This window comes from Mizuhopecten yessoensis, unplaced genomic scaffold, assembly GCF_002113885.1.
Source record: "Mizuhopecten yessoensis strain PY_sf001 unplaced genomic scaffold, ASM211388v2 scaffold11037, whole genome shotgun sequence".
Taxonomy (NCBI): domain Eukaryota; kingdom Metazoa; phylum Mollusca; class Bivalvia; order Pectinida; family Pectinidae; genus Mizuhopecten; species Mizuhopecten yessoensis.
The window spans coordinates 124,317-143,753 of NW_018408847.1; the positions used below are offsets into that span (position 1 = coordinate 124,317).

The following is a 19,437-nucleotide window of genomic DNA, read 5'->3' on the forward strand; positions in this document are numbered from 1 at the left end:
TATCACCCTATGTGGTACCCTAGATCACCCTATGTGGTGCCCTATATCACCCTAAGTGGTACCCTAGATCACCCTATGTGGTGCCCTAGATCACCCTATGTGATCCCCTAGTTCACCCTATGTGGTGCCCGAGATCACCCTATGTGGTGCCCTAGATCACCCTATTTGGTGCCCTAGATCACCCTATGTGGTGGTCTAACTCCCAAGATTCCTGATGAAGTTCTAGTCATTCTACTGTTTATGATTTCCAATGTTTATTTATGATATATGTATAATATTGTCAGTGCGCTCCGGTAATGGCTAGGCGACGTTACTGGTTCATGTCGATGTACGTATAAATGTTCCTTCGGTCTGTGTAAGGAGGGGGTATCGGACGATACGTTTATTGTCGTAGGTTGATTCCAAGCCTTGGTTTTTGTTGACACATCAGAATAAAGCTTGTTGTAAGAAAATGTTTGTGTTCAAGTTATGATTTCAATACAAAAAAGAACTTAAGGACATATGCCTCCTTACACCTTGAACTGTATATTGGAGTTATCTCCCTTGGACAGTTTTATTGAGCATGATTTAATCATTCAGGATTGCATTTGCTAAGGTGCAAAGAATTGATCAGGTGTACCAAGCTATATCAGATTGGAAGTACAATTCTGAGAATGTATTCTATATTACTTAAGGGAGTATGCTACAATGTACCTGTGATTTGTGTTAGAGTTATCTCCATTTAAGACATGTTACCCTGTGATATGGATTATAATATTTACCATCGTATGGTATTGTCACAATAAAATCCTACCACATTTAGATGACATTAATTCACCAGAGTACAATAAATTCATTATTTGAACTAAATACTGAATAATTTAATCTTGCTTGTAACAAGCATTTTCATTGACGTAAAAAAAGACGTCACCATTTGCAACGTCGCTTTTGATTGGTTGATACAGCAGCGCAATAATTTCTATGAGAAAAGAGTCCATCAATAAAAGTGGATTTCCACAGGGATTGTGTATAGTAGATTAAATTATAAGGATTAATTTGAATATATTTTTCATGTTATGGAGCTATAACACAAAAAAACGGAGTGTACTCTCATCTTAAAACCGCTTCGCGGTTTATTTAGAGTACACTCCGGTTTTTTGTGTTATATCTCCATAACATGAAAAATATATTCAAGTTAATCCTTAAATAATAATAAGTGTAACTGGATTTCTATGAGATAAACTGATTCCAAGAAATGGTAAATTTAAGTATTAAACTGCTTAAGTTTCTTTCTTATAATACATCATAACTAATTAACAATATCTAAGAGTGTAATGATGTTTCCATTCAACAGTTACGTCACCTAATTAGAGTTAAAATTATCGTTAAAAATGTTTGTGGAACTTGGTTGAAAAACGAGACTCCTTCCAGATATATGTGAAAGGAATATGTAAATTGAATCATATACCGGACCTAATGCCTTTATTATGCGTTACTTTGGACTCAAATAAACTTGAATGGCTTGTAAATATCATTCCTTTCCTTGGTAGAACCACGGACTTAGATAACTATTCTAATTCCGTGGTAGAACCTATGATCTTATCACAACGTCGTATTCTTCTTGAAAATACACTCTGTTTATCTCAATCGGGAACTGCCACTTGACTGTAGGTTATGCATGCTACACGCAACTTCCGGTAAAATACCCTTCAGTTAATGAGCAAACTAAGCAAACTGCAAATAAAATCCATTACCACATTGGATATAATCTTATTCTTAGTTAGAACTAAGTTTCCTTCTACAACTTCGTATTTACTCTTGGAACTTCCATTACACGGAAATACTGTCCTCTGATTGGCTAAAAGTAACTCTTGCATTTTGCGTGGTCAGAGGTATGAAGCGGTCCTGTTCCAACTAGCTGAGGAAAATCAAAAGTGCTAATCTGTAATAATATATATGATTCACGCCTCATAGGAGTATAATGTTATGAAAATATTGCATATTCGTTGAAATAACAAATCCTTACTAAAAACTCTAAAAACAGAAACGACCGCCATGCTAGATCACGCGTGATATTATCTCAATTACCCGTTTCCTTATGACCTTAACGACCAAATATAGTATTACTACTGATGCCGTCATGTTTACTACAATTTCCATATTTGGTCATGACACCCATATTTAGACATCTGACCTATATCGGAATACGGACGAAGTATCCAACATGGCAGTCAATTCAGATTTCGATTGCACTTGCTACGTAAACTTGATAATTTAACAACATATAAGGCAGAGTATAACTTAACGTTATGTAGGAGATCAACAGAAAAGGTTCATATTACAAACCTATTACGGATGCGGATCCTGTAAATTAATTCTAAAATCGTCCCCGTGTGATTCCCAACAGGCTTGCACAACTAAAATGGGATCGCCCGGCCGAGGCAGATGAGGCCGGGTATTAATATATACTAGCCCCTGGCACACTCTAGTTCCATATTGGTATTCTAACCTGAAGGCTTTTTTTTACCTTCGCAGTATTATCATTTTGTTCCATTTTCATCATTAAATATTCTATTGCATTTTTATATCAACAAAAGATGAGGTGTCACCTTAAGATGAAATATCGAGATACTGAGATAAATCTATTTCGTCTTCGGAATGATTTCAGACATCATAGTGTACGGTGGTAGGCGTCAACTTCACTGTTGACTGCGGCGTACAAGTTTTACCCTTGTCACCTAGTCACAACTTGGAACAATTTATCAGCTGAAGTGGTTAATGCCGAAAGTTTAAATAGTTTTAAAAATAGATTAAACGTGCACTGGAAAGATCATGAACACACATTTTATCCGTCCTTTTAATCTACGATGTGTAAATATTAATTAACACTGATAAATTGGCCGGACTATAATTATACTTCACTATAAACGTCTAGATATATTTAATTTCATACAATGTATGCCCTTCCTGGCGCACTCCATCATCAACCAATTAATTAACGAAATGCAGATTAATAACATCATTGAAAGCCACAGGTTTTCCATTGATGTCTTACCTACGAGATACTGAGATAAATCTATTTCGTCTTCGAAATGATTTCAGACATCATAGTGTACGGTGGTAGGTGTCAACTTCACGGTTGACTGCGGCGTACAAGTTTTACCCCCCTTGAAATAAACATTATCGTCAATTTCTAAATATGCCTGGTACGGGGTTTTGGGACGGGAGCGGGAGCGGCGTACAAGAATTTACCTACCACCATAGTGTACTACGGGAAAACACGAGTGATCTCCCTTACATTTAGACACGCGCACATTTTACTTTCATTTTGTGTAGGCCTAGACATCATTCGTAACGCGAAGCGGTAAAGACGAAAATGCAGGTGAGTGTTGACTTAATGTAAGGCATGTTGTTTAAGCAACATTGACAATGCACAATATGCCTACACTTCGACAACGTTTACCTACAACTGATTCATAAATAAGGTTCTGTATCCCGATTTCGGTGATTTGTGGCTGAAGTAATGATTACCTTCTGTCTTGGTCTTGCAAGCCGTCACATGGTTGCCTATATCATAATGCCGCTGGACAGGTCAGGTCAAGTAATATAGCTCACAATACTAGTAAATATGTATCTGGCACGGTACCCAACAATATGCGAGGTCACCGAGAAACTGTCACTACTATAAGTAGAGCACACTGTAGGACTAAGGGGTTACAATGTCTACAATATGCAGAGCACAATAAGCTGTCCGTACAGTCTGGAATCCTGGAAGGAAGAGAGTTGGGGTCAAGGAATACTCACTCAGGCAGCACGGGGTCTCTGGCGTCTTACTTACGGTGGAAGCCCGGATGACGTAATGTAAACAGACCCTCGACACTACATGGCCAAGCATGTGGCCAAAGCCGCAGATAATGACGCATGTTGTCAGCGGTGATGACAAAAAGGAAGGTGCTTCAACGGTATGTATAGCAGTAATTATGTAAAAACAAACAAAATAAATGGACTTTTTACACTGGTGAATAACAGCGTCACGACTTCCGCCCGCCAGCCAGCTCCAGATTTGTCGCAAAATTTTCGAATTAGGCTAAGTTGCAAACTGATTTCACGTTAAGCATTGTTTGTGAGGATATTTGGCCTTACATTTCTTCTGATTCAATTGAAAAAAAACATGTTATAAACATTGTTTTGTTAGATTCATTGTGATGTTGGCTGTCATTGAAGTTTCAATTGTTATACTACTTGATGTTTTGGAAACTTAAAAAAGTATATTAAAGTAAAGTGAAAATATTATGAAATGATTTCCTTTGTGAATGAATTTTCTGACGTCTAATGTTTGTTTTGTCCTTAACCAGTTTGATTACTTGACGAGAGAAATTGTATGATCCGTCTTTATCCAAGGATAGCAGTTCCGTTTTACACACAAGTCCATTGGATCTATTTTTAGCCAAGGATAGCAGTTCTAATAGTACTTAGCAACCTGACACTGGTCGACCAGAGTCGTGAAATCCTCAACGAGTATCAGGGACTGTCGGTCACCATATTACAACAAAACCCGGACTGAGCTACTCAAACTTCAGGATCTGCTGCTGAGTGGGGAGCCACCAGACGGAGAGGAAAGTGGAGGACGAGAGGTGGCCACATCGTCTTCTCCGGAGGAACAGATAGTAAGTCTGCAGAGTATTAAATGATCTGTTACATTTTGTATATGAACCATTGTTAGATTTTGGTCAGATTTCTGTTACTTTACTTTTCCTCTTCGTTCCTCTTTGTCCCTGGTGAGACATAAGGAATCAACAATATGTCACCACCTACCTCTGTCCATGGCATTGAACTGAGCTTGGCCAATAGAATATCCCATTTCTCCTAATTCTGATGCTATTGTCCTCCTCCGTGTTTTTCTCGGTCTGGCTCCTTTTCTCTTGCCAGGTGGTGTCCAGTGTGAAGCCACTTCAGGAATTCTGTTTGTGTCATTCTCAGAACATGCCCAAGCCATCTCATACGTCGTTGTTTAATCTCGACAGCAATGCCTTTCATTTTACTTTTTTTCATCAGGTCAGGTTTATCAGCTATCAGCAAATAGATATTGCACCTTTAACTCATTCACCCCTGAAATATCATACTGAACTATTCGGACCTATGAATTGGAAGAGTTCAAATGTGTCTTCAGGGGTGAATGAGTTAAGGGCATCAGGTTGTATGTATTCTACAACTCTTCAGTGATTTGCTGTTGTTTCAAGTCCAAGTTTTCATTGTATTTTTCAGATAATCATGAAAAGTCAGCTCATCCAGGCGGCAGAGGTTTGTAAAGACCTCAGGGAGGAGCTCTCCATGACCAAGGATGAGTGTATGCAGCTTCAGGGCACAAAGGTAAACATGTACAGATTCAGGGCACCAAAGGTAAACATGTACAGATTCAGGACACCAAAGGTAAACATGTACAGATTCAGGGTACCAAAGTTATCATGTACAGGTTCAGGGTGTCAAAGTTTACATGTACAACTTCAGGGCACTAAAGTTAACGAACACGAACAGATTTAGGGGACAAAGTTAACATGTACAGATTCAGGGGACAAAGTTAACATGTACAGATTCAGGCCACAATGTTTACGAAAAGTATGTACATGTTTAGGGCACAAAGATAAACTTATCTAGATTTTGGGCATAAACTCAACGTACAGAATTAAATAGATTCAGTGCATTTGAAGATTAAGGACACAAATCAAATGTGTATGGTACCAGGGTACCAAACTAAGATTGATTTAAAAATATCCTGCGCTTAATGAAAGTAGGATTTTGAGGAATGTATTTCACAGACTTATAGAACAAGAGGAACGCATTTCACAACTCAATTCTGAGGTTTTACGAGCTGTCTTCGAATATCAGCGTTTTGAGTCAGAAATTGTGAGTTTATGTTCTAGTTGTCGTTCTGCCATCTTTTTAGTGTCGCATTTAAATTGATTTGTTCAAGCCTCATACTGGACATCATCTAGTTCTACCCTTTGAGTGGAGGTTTTTCTGTCTCTTTGCCACTTTGTGTTGCGATCCCCAATTTCACCCAAATGGGGTAAAACCAACAGGTCTCTCTGTAACCTCTTGTATTATATGTCACTTTCTGGTTTACAGACGGAAATGAAGCAAGCGTTGCGAGACAAAGACAAACTGATTGTAGATTTAAAGGTAAGTTGTGTTGTTGATACAATGGAACTGCACTGATCCAGGCTCCAATTGTAGACATCGGTTCAACACTCAACTAATCGGATTTATTTTGGACATCAATCTTTTATTTCACACAGTATTACTTCAGTTTTTATGAGGAAAATAAGTGTTAAATTACCAGTGTTAAAGTTTGTTGTTTTTAGATTGTGATGTTTGTTGTTATACAATATTAGGAATGTTCAGTGTTTTGTGAAGTAGCTACAGTCTGCAGATTCATTCACCTCGGCCCTTTGAACTGTGTGAAAATGTCTCTATGTATTATTTTAACACGATTCGTTTGTAACGCGTGTTTTGATTGGATACGAACCATGTTCTAATCTGCGATAGAATCATGATCAATCGTGTTAAGCTCCTCCCATCGCACTGAAGCCACGCCCCGTTTCTAACCAAAACAATATGTCTTCAAGATCGCCTCATAGTGAAATCCCGCTGATACAGGCTAGTAGGCAACAGAACAGAAACGACCGATGAAATGCATTTGTTGAATGAATTAAAAAGTAAAAATAACCCATTCCTTGTTATTACCTCCATTTATTACTGAAACATTTGTTCCATCCGTGTGAAGGCATCTATTTAGATCCGAAATAAAATCAAACATTTCACATGTGTCGTATGCATTTACACAAAACTCTTCACAAATCCATACAAATAATCACCGATTTTGTCGATAAGCACAGATTGGTATGCATACTGACATGTACATGTATGAACTTGTTCAATAGTAAACCGAATGTGTTGTATAAACTTTGGTAATAGGACGTTCACGAACAATCCAAATATTCCGCCTCGTCAACATACACATCAAGCTCTCGCCAGTATGGGCGGGGCTAAATGACCGACTTTTGAAAGCTTCTTTCCGATTAGTCAGTCCGCTGCAGAATGACACGTCACCAGTTCAGCTCACAAAGTACTTTCGTACAAGGAAATACAATGTTTCTAAACATATTAGCGTAGTATATTTGTTAAGGTGTGTTAGAATGGGGATAGTACGTTGTTTTTCGTGTCTATACTGGCGATTAGAACATGAAGTTTGGTTTAAACTCTCAACCTATCGGTCTCAAGTTCAAACCTAAATTTCATGTTCTAATCGCCAGTATAGCTACTCAAAACAACGTACTATCCCCTAAATAGAGTTAGAAATGATGGTGTAGATAACCATCATCTCTGATGAAATTGTCAGTAGTCTTAATATTGTGTGTATGTTTGGAAATTAAAAGGCTATTGGATAGATGCCTACAAATTATTTTTTCTGTTAAGGTATATTTTTTTAAAGAAAAGAAATCATATCAGGGTTTTTGCCAGGTGTTTATAGGGTCTTGTATGAGGACCCTTTCCCAATTGTAAAATGACACTGCATTTTCCAAATTTCAGTCTTTATTTTCCCATTTTGATTAAAAAACATGTTTATATAAATTTCCAGTCATGATATGTACAACATTCAAGGTAGTATTGTCCATGAAGGAGCATTCAAAATATATTAACAAAAAAAATGAAAATTGGTGTGTTCATTTAATGCTATACATTTTACTCTAAGAAACAGATATAGGAAAACGTTTTGCTAATCACATTGCAGGTTTTTTTTCTCTCCTAAACTTATGATATTTTCCCAAACCTGTACATGTGGGAACACCAATGATATTTCCCATTTTTGCCAAATGCGAATATTTTCCCAATTTCTGCTCATCGTCACTTTTCCAAAATAGCTGGCAAAAAACCCTACTTATAGAAAAACCTTTATTTCTGTCTAATTTACTCTGATAGATAAGAAATTCTGTCTAATTTACTCTGATAGATGTGAAGTTCTGTATAATTTACTCTGATAGATGTGAAGTTCTGTATAATTTACTCTGATAGATGTGAAGTTCTGTCTAGTTTACTCTGATAGATGTGAAGTTCTGTATAATTTACTCTGATAGATGTGAAGTTCTGTCTAGTTTACTCTGATAGATGTGAAGTTCTGTATAATTTACTCTGATAGATGTGAAGTTCTGTCTAGTTTACTCTGATAGATGTGAAGTTCTGTATAATTTACTCTGATAGATGTGAAGTTCTGTCTAGTTTACTCTGATAGATGTGAAGTTCTGTATAATTTACTCTGATAGATGTGAAGTTCTGTCTAGTTTACTCTGATAGATGTGAAGTTCTGTATAATTTACTCTGATAGATGTGAAGTTCTGTCTAGTTTACTCTGATAGATGTGAAGTTCTGTATAATTTACTCTGATAGATGTGAAGTTCTGTCTAGTTTACTCTGATAGATGTGAAGTTCTGTATAATTTACTCTGATAGATGTGAAGTATGTAGTTTTGTCTTGGTTCATCCGATGACTGATAAACTTAATTCTTGCATTGCAGAAGGACATGGCGAGAAGGGACAAACACATTGACCATTTACAGAATGAAGTCCAGTTACAGATTCAGGAAATAGAGACTGCCACACGTTCACTGAAGATGCAGATATCTGACCTCCATGACCGCCTCAAGGTCGTAGGTCAAACCGGGGTGGGTATTTCAGCGAGTCAAATTAGCCTCAGGTTTAGAAAATCTCTTTTAAAAATAACTTGAGTTCAACAAAAAGTGCAATTCTTTAGATTTTTGGCTTTTGCCTAAACGGGACAGACTTTCTACAGTAATCTTAAAAAAAACAATCTTAAAAATTTAACTGCAGTGGTCTTTAATATAAATATTATTTTGAGGAGTTTTATTAAAAATGAAGGGAGGACTGAGACTTGACAATGTGTCACAAAGTAAGTGACTCCTCACCCCAATTATTTATTTTTCAGAAAAGTCGGTATTTCCATCTATGATGTTTGACTGTAAGCGGGTTTTATAATGTTTATAATGATTATGACATCATATTTTGAAGACTCGAAACTGTGTTGAATTAATCATGTTTTTGTGATGTCATTTAACAGGCCAGTCTATCAGCGCGTGTGGCGTCGCAGGACAAACGTATGGCCCAGCTGGAAGGCAAGATTCTGACCTCGACGGAAGCAGTCATAGGAGCGATAACACCAGCTTTGTACGTAAACCTATGTTCACACGGTAAGATAACACCAGCTTTGTACATAAAACCTATGTTCACACAGTAAGATAACGCCAGCTTTGTACGTAAAACCTATGTTCACAAAGTAAGATAACACCAGCTTTCTACGTAAAACCTATGCTCACACAGTAAGATAACACCAGCTTTGTACGTAAAACCTATGTTCACAAAGTAAGATAACACCAGCTTTGTACGTAAAACCTATGTTCACACAGTAAGATAACACCAGCTTTGTATGTAAAACCTATGTTCACACAGTAAGATAACACCAGCTTTGTACGTAAAAACTATGTTCACACAGTAAGTGATTAAAATGCCTTAATCATGTTAGTTTTTAGTTTGTATATAAAAACAAAATCCCTATATTCCTTAGTATTGTTACATATGAACAGCAGGGCCTATTAGGCCAAATGGTTAAGGCATCTGACAGTCTACATCACTAGCCCTCTACCACTGGGTTGCGGGGTCAAAGTCTACTACGGCAGAAGCCAGGTACTGGCCGCAGGTCATGATTATCCCTTGGTTTGTATGTTTTTAGCCGTTTATGCCGTACTGCGGCGTCCGTCGTCCGTCCGTCAACTTTTTCTTATAAACGACTTCTTCTGATGAACTGGAGGACCCAAGGTCATGATATTTGGCCAGTAGGTACCTGGAATGGAGTGCTATAAAAACGCCTCATTAAAATGACCTTGACCTGCTTTCAAGGTCACAGGGGTCGAATATGTTAAAAACTTCGAACAACAATATCTCAAGAACCATTTGGACTAGAGTCATGATACTTGGGAATGTTATTTAGACCAGCTGTGAATCTTTTTCTCAATTACAGTTATAAGGTCAAAGGTCAACTTTAAGTGCTAGTCAGGGGTCAAATGTAAACATGAGCTAAAAGCTTTAAGTATCTTCTTCTCAAGTTCCATAAGGCCCAGGGTCATGATGTTTAGCTTGTAGGTACCTGAGATTGAGTGCTATAAAGTTTTCTCATCTAAATGACCTTGATATACTTTCAAGGTCACAGGGGTCAAATATGTTGAAAACTTCAAACAACAATATCCTAAGAACCCTTTGGGCTAGAGTCATGATACTGGGGTAGGTTATGTAGACCAACAGTGCAAATCTTTTTCTCAATTACAGTAATAATGTCAAAGGTCATCTTTAAGTGCCAGTCAGGGGTCAAACGTCAACAGGGGAAAAATCTTTAACAATCTTCTTCTCAAGTTCCATTAGGCCGAGGGTCATGATATTTGGCCAGTAGCCTGAAATTGTGTGCTATAAAGTTTCCTAATTAAATTGATCTTGACCTACTTTCAAGGTCACTGGGGTCAAATATGTTAAAAACTTCAAACAATGATATACTAAGAAGCATTTGGTCTGGAGGTATGATAAAATTAAATTCAAAACTGAAGACAAAAAGGAACCCTCGTATGAAATTTAAGAAAGATGTCGTCGTGCCTTTTGAGGAATAGTGATAACAATATCTAAAGATAGACGACAGACGGTTGATAGACCACAGACGAGGGGGCGATAGGATAGACGACGGACGGTTGATAGACCACAGGCGAGGGGGCGATAGGATAGACCACGGACGGTTGATAGACCACAGGCGAGGGGGCAATAGGATAGACGACGGACGGTTGATAGACCACAGGCGAGGGGGTTATAGGATAGACGATGGACGGTTGATAGACCACAGGCGAGGGGGTGATAGCATAGACGATGGACGGTTGATAGACCACAGACGAGGGGGTGATAGGATAGACCACGGACGTTTGATATACCACAGACGAGGGGGTGATAGGATAGACGACGGATGGTTGATAGACCACAGACGAGGGGGTGATAGGATAGACCACGGACGTTTGATATACCACAGACGAGGGGGTGATAGGATAGACGACGGACGGTTGATATACACAGACGAGGGGGTGATAGGATAGACGACGGACGGTTCATAGACCACAGACGAGGGGGTGATAGGATAGGAACCCTCGTATGAAATTTAAGAAAGATGTCGTCGTGCCTTTTGAGGAATAGTCATAACAATATCTAAAGATAGACGACAGACGGTTGATAGACAACAGACGAGGGGGTGATAGGATAGACGACAGACGGTTGATAGACCACAGACGAGGGGGGGATAGGATAGACCACGGACGGTTGATAGACCACAGACGAGGGGGTGATCGGATAGACGACGGACGGTTGATAGACCACAGGCGAGGGGGTGATAGGATAGGCGACGGGCGGTTGATAGACCACAGGCGAGGGGGTGATAGCATAGACGATGGACGGTTGATAGACCACAGACGAGGGGGGGATAGGATAGACCACGGACGGTTGATAGACCACAGGCGAGGGGGCGATAGGATAGACCACGGACGGTTGATAGACCACAGACGAGGGGGTGATCGGATAGACGACGGACGGTTGATAGACCACAGGTGAGGGGGTGATAGGATAGACCACGGACGGTTGATAGACCACAGGCGAGGGGGCAATAGGATAGACGACGGACGGTTGATAGACTACAGACGAGGGGGTGATAGGATAGACGACGGACGGTTCATAGACCACAGACGAGGGGGTGATAGGATAGGAACCCTCGTATGAAATTTAAGAAAGATGTCGTCGTGCCTTTTGAGGAATAGTGATAACAATATCTAAAGTTAGACGACAGACGGTTGATAGACCACAGACGAGGGGGCTATCGGATAGACGACGGACGGTTGATAGACCACAGACGAGTGGGTTATAGGATAGACGACGGACGGTTGATAGACTACAGACGAGGGGGAGATAGGATAGATGACGGACGGTTGATAGACCACAGACGAGGGGGTTATAGGATTGACGACGGACAGTTGATAGACCACAGACGAGGGGGTGATAGGATAGGAACCCTCGTATGAAATTTAAGAAAGATGTCGGCGTGCCTTTTGAGGAATAGTGATAACAATATCTAAAGTTAGACGACAGACGGTTGATAGACCACAGACGAGGGGGGGATAGGATAGACGACTGACGGTTGATAGACCACAGGCGAGGGGGTGATAGGATAGACGACGGACGGTTCATAGACCACAGACGAGGGGGGGATAGGATAGACGACTGACGGTTGATAGACCACAGGCGAGGGGGTGATAGGATAGGCGACGGGCGGTTGATAGACCACAGGCGAGGGGGTGATAGGATAGGCGACGGGCGGTTGATAGACCACAGGCGAGGGGGTGATAGGATAGGCGACGGGCGGTTGATAGACCACAGGCGAGGGGGTGATAGGATAGACGACGGCCGGTTCATAGACCACAGACGAGGGGGCGATAGGATAGACGACGGACGGTTGATAGACTACAGACGAGGGGGCGTTAGGATAGACGACGGACGATTGATAAACCACAGACGAGGGGGTGATTTGAACAGCCTACCATCTGATGATGGTGAGATAAAAATCAAAGCTAAATTAAAAAAGCACAATTTGAAAACTTTTTAAACAAGTTTATTATATTATTGATTTAAAGTTAAATAACATTTACAAATGATATACTTAAATCTCTCTTAGTGAGGAAGAAACTTATGCACCACAGCATCAAACATCTTTGTTGTGGTCACTCACTGTCACACAACTTGCATGGCATACAAAATAATTTCTTTACTGATATTTGTGAGGCATCTTCTTAACATTCAAACCAAACATATCCAAGTGCTTAGGTGACCCTATTTAACAGCACGTTCAGAGATTCTGACTCATACACACTCGCAGCAAACATTTCATTGATCTGTCCAATACAAATCTCTATCTCTTCATGTAACAACAAATTAAAACCTCAACCATAGGTCACTTTAGGTGTGATATAAGGGAAGTCAGGTTATACACCTAGAGAACAGGTCAACTTAAGTCAGAGACGCTGATTTCAGATTTAATTACAGGTTTTGAAATCAATGACCTTGTTTTAGAATATTGAAAAGAGCATATTACAGATATAAATAAATGGACCTGATGTTTGGGAATAGCTGATTTGTAACAATGAATGTTTCATTGCCTTTTTATATGTACACAAGGTCCATGCCCAATATTTATGGGTAGATCAGGTGTTTGGAATAGTCTACTTCAGGATATAAGGGAAGTCGGGTTATACACCTAGAAAACAAGTCATTAGTACAGAGACGCTGATTTCAGATTTCATTGCAGGTTTTTGAAATCAATAACATTTTTCTTGAGTATTGAAAAGAACATATTTCACAGTAAAATAAATGGACCTGATGTTCCAGCATGGCTGATTTGTAAACATTAATGATGACATTAATTTGGAATAATACTGCAAAACAGAAGTTGTAACAGAAACTATTTACAAAACCTGTAAACAATAAACCTGTGACATGTTTACATTAGTTCCTTAAACATGATATTGTTAGTCTGTATAAGTGTTGATCAAGTGTATAAGATCATAATAACAAAGGTCAAAGTTAAATGTTAAAATTAACGTCCTTTTGTATTTATGTGGTATAATTTGTCTGTGGTTCACTCCAGGTTTAGTCACTCCTCAGTCACTGTAATACTTGAGAAGTCTGAATCCCCACTTTCCTGTATCTAACACTAAGTATGACCACAACACATCATCCTTCTGTATACCTACTTGTCCCTGTCCTTTGTTTGTTTGAAGTGTTTTTATGTACTTCCCTGCTCCACTTATCAGTTCTATTGTGTCCCTTGTCCTGTCAGCAATAACAATATTACCCTTACTGTCATATACAACTGTTACTGGATCAAACTTGTCTGGTGTGACCACCTCCCGTGCTGGTATCCCCTCTCCCCCGTAGTGGACCAGGGACTGGAGTGTTGGGTTGTACACAATGATGTGACGCCTGTAGTTGTCTAGATCACTACTGTCTCCACTGATTAGGTTACTACTCACTATAGCTATGTTACCTGTAACACCACTCTGTGTGATGGACTGTACTGCCCCCGTCCCTGACCCCTCCACAGTGGCTGTGTGTAACACCTCGCCGTCTACTGTGTACATCATCACCCTGTACCCCTGTCTACCCAATGTACCCACCACTACCAGACCCTCCCTGGTCACACACAGACTGTATGGGTACCCCTCTGTAGTAAACCTTGTGACTGGTGTAGATGATGTAGATACTTCACAGATAATCCTCTCATCTAAACAACAGAACCACAGACGATCTGTGGTGGGGTCCAGACTGATGTCTGTGATGTCACTGTTGTGTTTTATCTTCTGTATGACTTGACCTTTGTTGTTGATGAGGTTTACTGTGTTGGTTTTATGCTTACACAGCCATGCACCTCCATCAGTTGTAGGACAGATTGATGAGATAGTATCTGGGTATGAGAACTGAGATATGACAGTTGGACTGTCACAAAGTTTGTACAGGACTGCTCCAGTGGAGGCTTGACCCGTCTCTGTAGCTTTGGACTGTTTAGGTCTCACACCTGGGCCTTGTTTGGAGTGACCACTAGGTGCTGATCCTGCCTGGAGATGGTCGGTAGGAGTCTTCATTTCCCCCATGGCCTGCTCCAGGTGACTTTGTCTGTCGTTACCTGGAGTAAACCCTGTCATGTCAATAGGTGTCTGTGGGATATCTAAGTCCATGTCCTGGATTTCTGATACTGAGTCATACACAAGTACAGCAGTGCCTGTCTGGAGGGTCTGTTTACACTCTGATGAGAGTTTCATTAAAGTGTCTAACCTGTCCTCCAGGTTTGTGATGTGAGTCTGAAGGAGGTCTGTGGTCCCCTTCTCCATCTTGTTACATATTACTAAATAATCCTCCATTACCTTGTGTAAATCGTGTTTACATTGATCGTGCTGTTTTTTTATATTTACAGAGAGTTTTTTGTAGTTAGATTCCCTTGTCGAAATTTCGTTCCTTGCCGATTGGATTTCATTTTTGAGTTTGGGAATTTCAATCTTTTCTGTTTTATTCATTAAGTCTAGAAGTGTATTTTTTTGTTCATTTGTAATTTTAGAAATTTCTTGAAAGCTATCAATGTGGGTTTTGTGACTTGTTATGGAACAAGTCGTACAGATCAATAATCCACAGTTCTGACAGAGTATAACCACCTCATTGTCCTTATGGTACGGACACTTTGTGTGGCCTTTGACCCTGACTGGAATTAGTGGACTGGGGCTGCTGTGTTTGGTTGCCATGGTTGTGGATGTGGGAGAACTAAAGGTGTACAGGGAAGTAACTTCTGGTGGATCTTTAGGTCACCTTTTGTGTACCTGTGAAAGAAAAAATAATGATTAACTGTTTAAATTTAAATTTGAATTGTTTAGTTTAATTCTCTAAAAAGTGTAATTAATAGATTTATCTTGTAACTGACCACTAGCAAGTGTAATGGCTAGAAAGGACTAGTTACTGACCAGTAGAAACTTAACAAACGAAAAGTTATTGTAACTGATCACTAGCGAGTGTAATGGCTAGAAAGGACTAGTTACTGACCAGTAGAAACTTAAAAGACAAAAAGGTCTTGTAACTGACCACTAGCAAGTGTAATGGCTAGAAAGGACTGGTTACTGACCAGTAGAAACCTAACAGCCGAAAAGGACTTGTAACTGATCACTAGAGAGTGCAATGGCTAGAAAGGACTAGTTACTGGCCAGTAGAAACTTAACAGACGAAAAGGTCTTGTAACTGATCACTAGAGAGTGTAATGGCTAGAAAGGACTAAATACTGACCAGTAGAAATGGTCTTGTAACTGACCACTATAAAGTGTAATTAACAGATTGGTCTTGTAACTGACCACTAGAAAATGTAATTAACAGATTGGTCTTGTAACTTACCACTAGAAAGTGTAATGGCTAAAAAGTTACTGAACAGTAGAAACTTAACAGACGAAAGTGTCTTGTAACTGATCGCTAGCGAGTGTAATGGCTAGAAATGACTAGTTATTGACCAGTAGAAACTTAACAAACGAAAAGTTATTGTAACTGATCACTAGAGAGTGTAATGGCTAGAAAGGACTAGTTACTGACCAATAGAAACTTTACAGACGAAAAGGTCTTGTAACTGATCACTAGAGAGTGTAATGGCTAGAAAGGAATAGTTACTGACCAGTAGAAACTTAACAGACGAAAAGGTCTTGTAACTGACCAATAAACAGTGTTAGGCCAGAAAGGACATGTAACTGAACGTCATATTGAGAGACAAATTGATTTGTAAGTTTAATCAGAGAAATTAATAAAGAGAACATTCAAAGCATTTTTTGTTAAATTTTTTACTCAACTATTCAAAATTCAGTTATATCTTCATATAATTGTCTTGTTAGGTTTTCACCGCTCTTAGTGATCGATTGGCGTCCTCACTGGTGACAAAAATACCATATTGTTGTTAGGCAAGTAAACTATGCTGTAGAAACGGTTTGTGTTCCTCGTAACTTCTAAGGGTGGTAGGGTCTGGGCATTGAATTATGATAAAGGCTGTGTTACGTCTATGTATTGATATTTAAACTACAGTATGTTCTGAACAGAAATTAAAGGAAAGTTTTATGTGGAACTTTCTATAGAAAACATTTAAATCTTTGTCGTAGAACTGGCTTTTGTGTCATTCAAATCAGTGCTATTCAAATATGAATAATGACTTATAAATAGGATTTGGTCTAATGCCTTATTACATGTATGAAATATCACAACTCTTTACCACACTTTGAATCTACATTCTACGATGACACAAGACTAACCTATTGGCCAGAATTGTCTTCTAACTGATCAATAGTGAGAAAATATGGCCAGAATGGTCTTCTTACTGACCATCAGGAAAAATGATAATGTCAGAATGGTCTTCTAACTGACCGATAGAGAGAATGATATGGCCAAAATGGTCTTCTAACTGATCAATAGGGAGAATAATATGGCCAGAATGGTCTTCTAACTGACCATTAGGAAAAAATGATAAGTCAGAATGGTCTTCCAACTGACCAATAGGGAGAATAATATGGTAAGAATGGTCTTCTTTCTTACCATTAGAAAGAATAATATGGCCAGAAAGGTCTTCTAACTGACCGATAGATAGTGTTTTGGAACAAGGAGACTTACCATTCACCAATATAATGGTAGGGTTTATAACTGACCAGTAGAGTGTTGTGGTTTATAACTGATCAGTAGAGTGTTATGGTTTATAACTGACCTGTAGAGTGGTATGGTTTATAACTCATCAGTAGAGTGTTATGGTTTATAACTGACCAGTAGAGTGTAATGGTTTATACCTGATCAGTAGAGTGGTATGGTTTATAACTCATCAGTATAGTGTTATGGTTTATAACTGACCAGTAGAGTGTTATGGTTTATAACTGACCAGTAGAATGATGTGGTTGATAACTGACCAGCAGAGTGTTATGGCCTTTTACTGACCAGTAGAAAGCTATTGTTATAATGACAACCTTGTAACAAACCAATGGTCTTAGTTTAGCTGGAGAAATAAATTCAGACAAAAAATGATCCTAAACTTATTTCATCACATTATATACTTACAGAATGTCCAAATTCAGTGACTTCCAAACCAAATTGATTTGATAATTTCTTTCTTCAGCTCCTTCAGCTTCGGGTTATTTTCACAAAATTGACTTTCTACGTTTCACGTACAGCCCCTGGTTGTCAAATGGCTTCCTTACTCACTGGTGACAGCTAGAGGAATAAAACCTGATTTTAAGGCAAGCAAAACTTGTGTATAATATAGACAGTATGTATTCCCCGTAACTACCCACAGATACAATCACACCTGACATTCTTTATACCTGGATATGACCTTATGTCTATAATTACGTCAATCCTTTGTTAGCTCCTTCTCCATACATGACTTGATATTTAAAACACGGTATTATCTCTACGGAAATGTTTCGTGTAACATTCTGCTGAATAATGGAACAGTTAAATCATTGCTGTAGAAATTCTGTCATTGAAATATTTAAATAAATAGTCGTGATATTTATCAGAGGGATTCGTCTGTTTGTCTTTGTGGTAAAGGATACATGTACCTCTATAAGGATCTCTGTTTTAGAGAGATATTTTCTTACCAATATAAAACTTAACTGACCAGTAGAGTAAAATGGTCAGAATTGTCTTCTAGATGACCAATAGAGATAACTGTATGGTCAGATGTTAGAATGTTATGTTATATACCTGACTAGTAGAGTGTTATGGTTTTTAACTGATCAGTAGAGTGTTATGGTTTATAACTGACAAGTAGAGTTTTATGGTTTATAACTGACCAGTAGAGTGTTATGGTTTATACCTGATCAGTAGAGTGTTATGGTTTTTAACTGACCAGAAGAGGATTATGGTTTATAACTGACAAGTAGAGTGTTATGGTTTAAAGCTGACAAGTAGTGTGNACTGACCAGTAGAGTGTTATGGTTTAAAGCTGACAAGTAGTGTGTTATGGTTTATAACTGACCAGTAGAGTGTTATGGTTTATACCTAATCAGTAGAGTGTTTTGGTTTATAACTGACCAGTAGAGTGTTATGTTTTTAACTGATCAGTAGAGTGTTATGGTTTATAACTGACAAGTAGAGCGTTATGGTTTATAACTGACCAGTAGAGTGTTATGGTTTATACCTGATCAGTAGAGTGTTTTGGTTTTTAACTGACCAGAAGAGGATTATGGTTTATAACTGACAAGTAGAGTGTTATGGTTTAAAGCTGACAAGTAGTGTGTTATGGTTTATAACTGACCAGTAGAGTGTTATGGTTTATACCTAATCAGTAAAGTGTTATGGTTTATAACTGACCAGTAGAGTGTTATGTTTTTAACTGATCAGTAGAGTGTTATGGTTTATAACTGACAAGTAGAGCGTTATGGTTTATAACTGACCAGTAGAGTGTTATGGTTTAAAGCTGACAAGTAGTGTGTTATGGTTTATAACTGACCAGGAGAGTGTTATGGTTTAAAGCTGACAAGTAGTGTGTTAGGGTTTATAACTGACCAGTAGAGTGTTATGGTTTAAAGCTGACAAGTAGTGTGTTAGGGTTTATAACTGACCAGTAGAGTGTTATGGTTTATACCTGATCAGTAGAGTGTTATGGTTTATAACTGACAAGTAGAGCGTTATGGTTTATAACTGACCAGTAGAGTGTTATGGTTTATAACTGGCCAGTGGAGTGTTATGGTTTAGAACTGTCCAGTAGAGCGTTATGGTTTATAACTGACCAGTAGATTGGTATGGTTTATAACTC

General features: G+C 38.8%; 2 protein-coding genes and 1 long non-coding RNA gene across 4 annotated transcripts in view; 2 read left to right on the top strand and 1 right to left on the bottom strand.

The window, feature by feature from the left end:
- Positions 1–3,439: 3,439 nt before the first annotated feature.
- On the top strand, positions 3,440–9,003 carry LOC110464832. The gene is made up of 6 exons (XM_021520277.1): positions 3,440–3,941; positions 4,427–4,646; positions 5,245–5,349; positions 6,106–6,159; positions 8,552–8,683; positions 8,980–9,003. Exons 3-6 carry the CDS (start codon positions 5,251–5,253, stop codon positions 9,001–9,003), a joined length of 309 nt encoding a protein of 102 aa, XP_021375952.1. The 5' UTR covers positions 3,440–3,941; positions 4,427–4,646; positions 5,245–5,250.
- A 109-nt stretch (positions 9,004–9,112) lies between these two features.
- Positions 9,113–19,437, top strand: part of LOC110464845 — a 21,268-nt gene continuing 10,943 nt past the window's right edge. The window contains exon 1 of the long non-coding RNA XR_002464554.1: positions 9,113–9,218. This is a non-coding gene — a long non-coding RNA (uncharacterized LOC110464845). The remainder of the gene's footprint in view (positions 9,219–19,437) is intronic.
- LOC110464844 overlaps positions 12,720–19,437 on the bottom strand; it is a 10,261-nt gene continuing 3,543 nt past the window's right edge. The window contains exons 2-3 of one of the 2 annotated variants that reach the window (XM_021520291.1): positions 17,736–17,796; positions 12,720–15,487 (exon numbers count right to left, since the gene is read on the bottom strand). In XM_021520291.1, the coding sequence (XP_021375966.1) occupies positions 13,781–15,412 (1,632 nt within the window). In that variant the 5' untranslated portion in view covers positions 15,413–15,487; positions 17,736–17,796 and the 3' untranslated portion in view covers positions 12,720–13,780. Of the gene's footprint in view, positions 15,488–17,735; positions 17,889–19,437 lie in introns of both variants that reach the window. The other variant, XM_021520290.1, reaches the window with a different exon arrangement.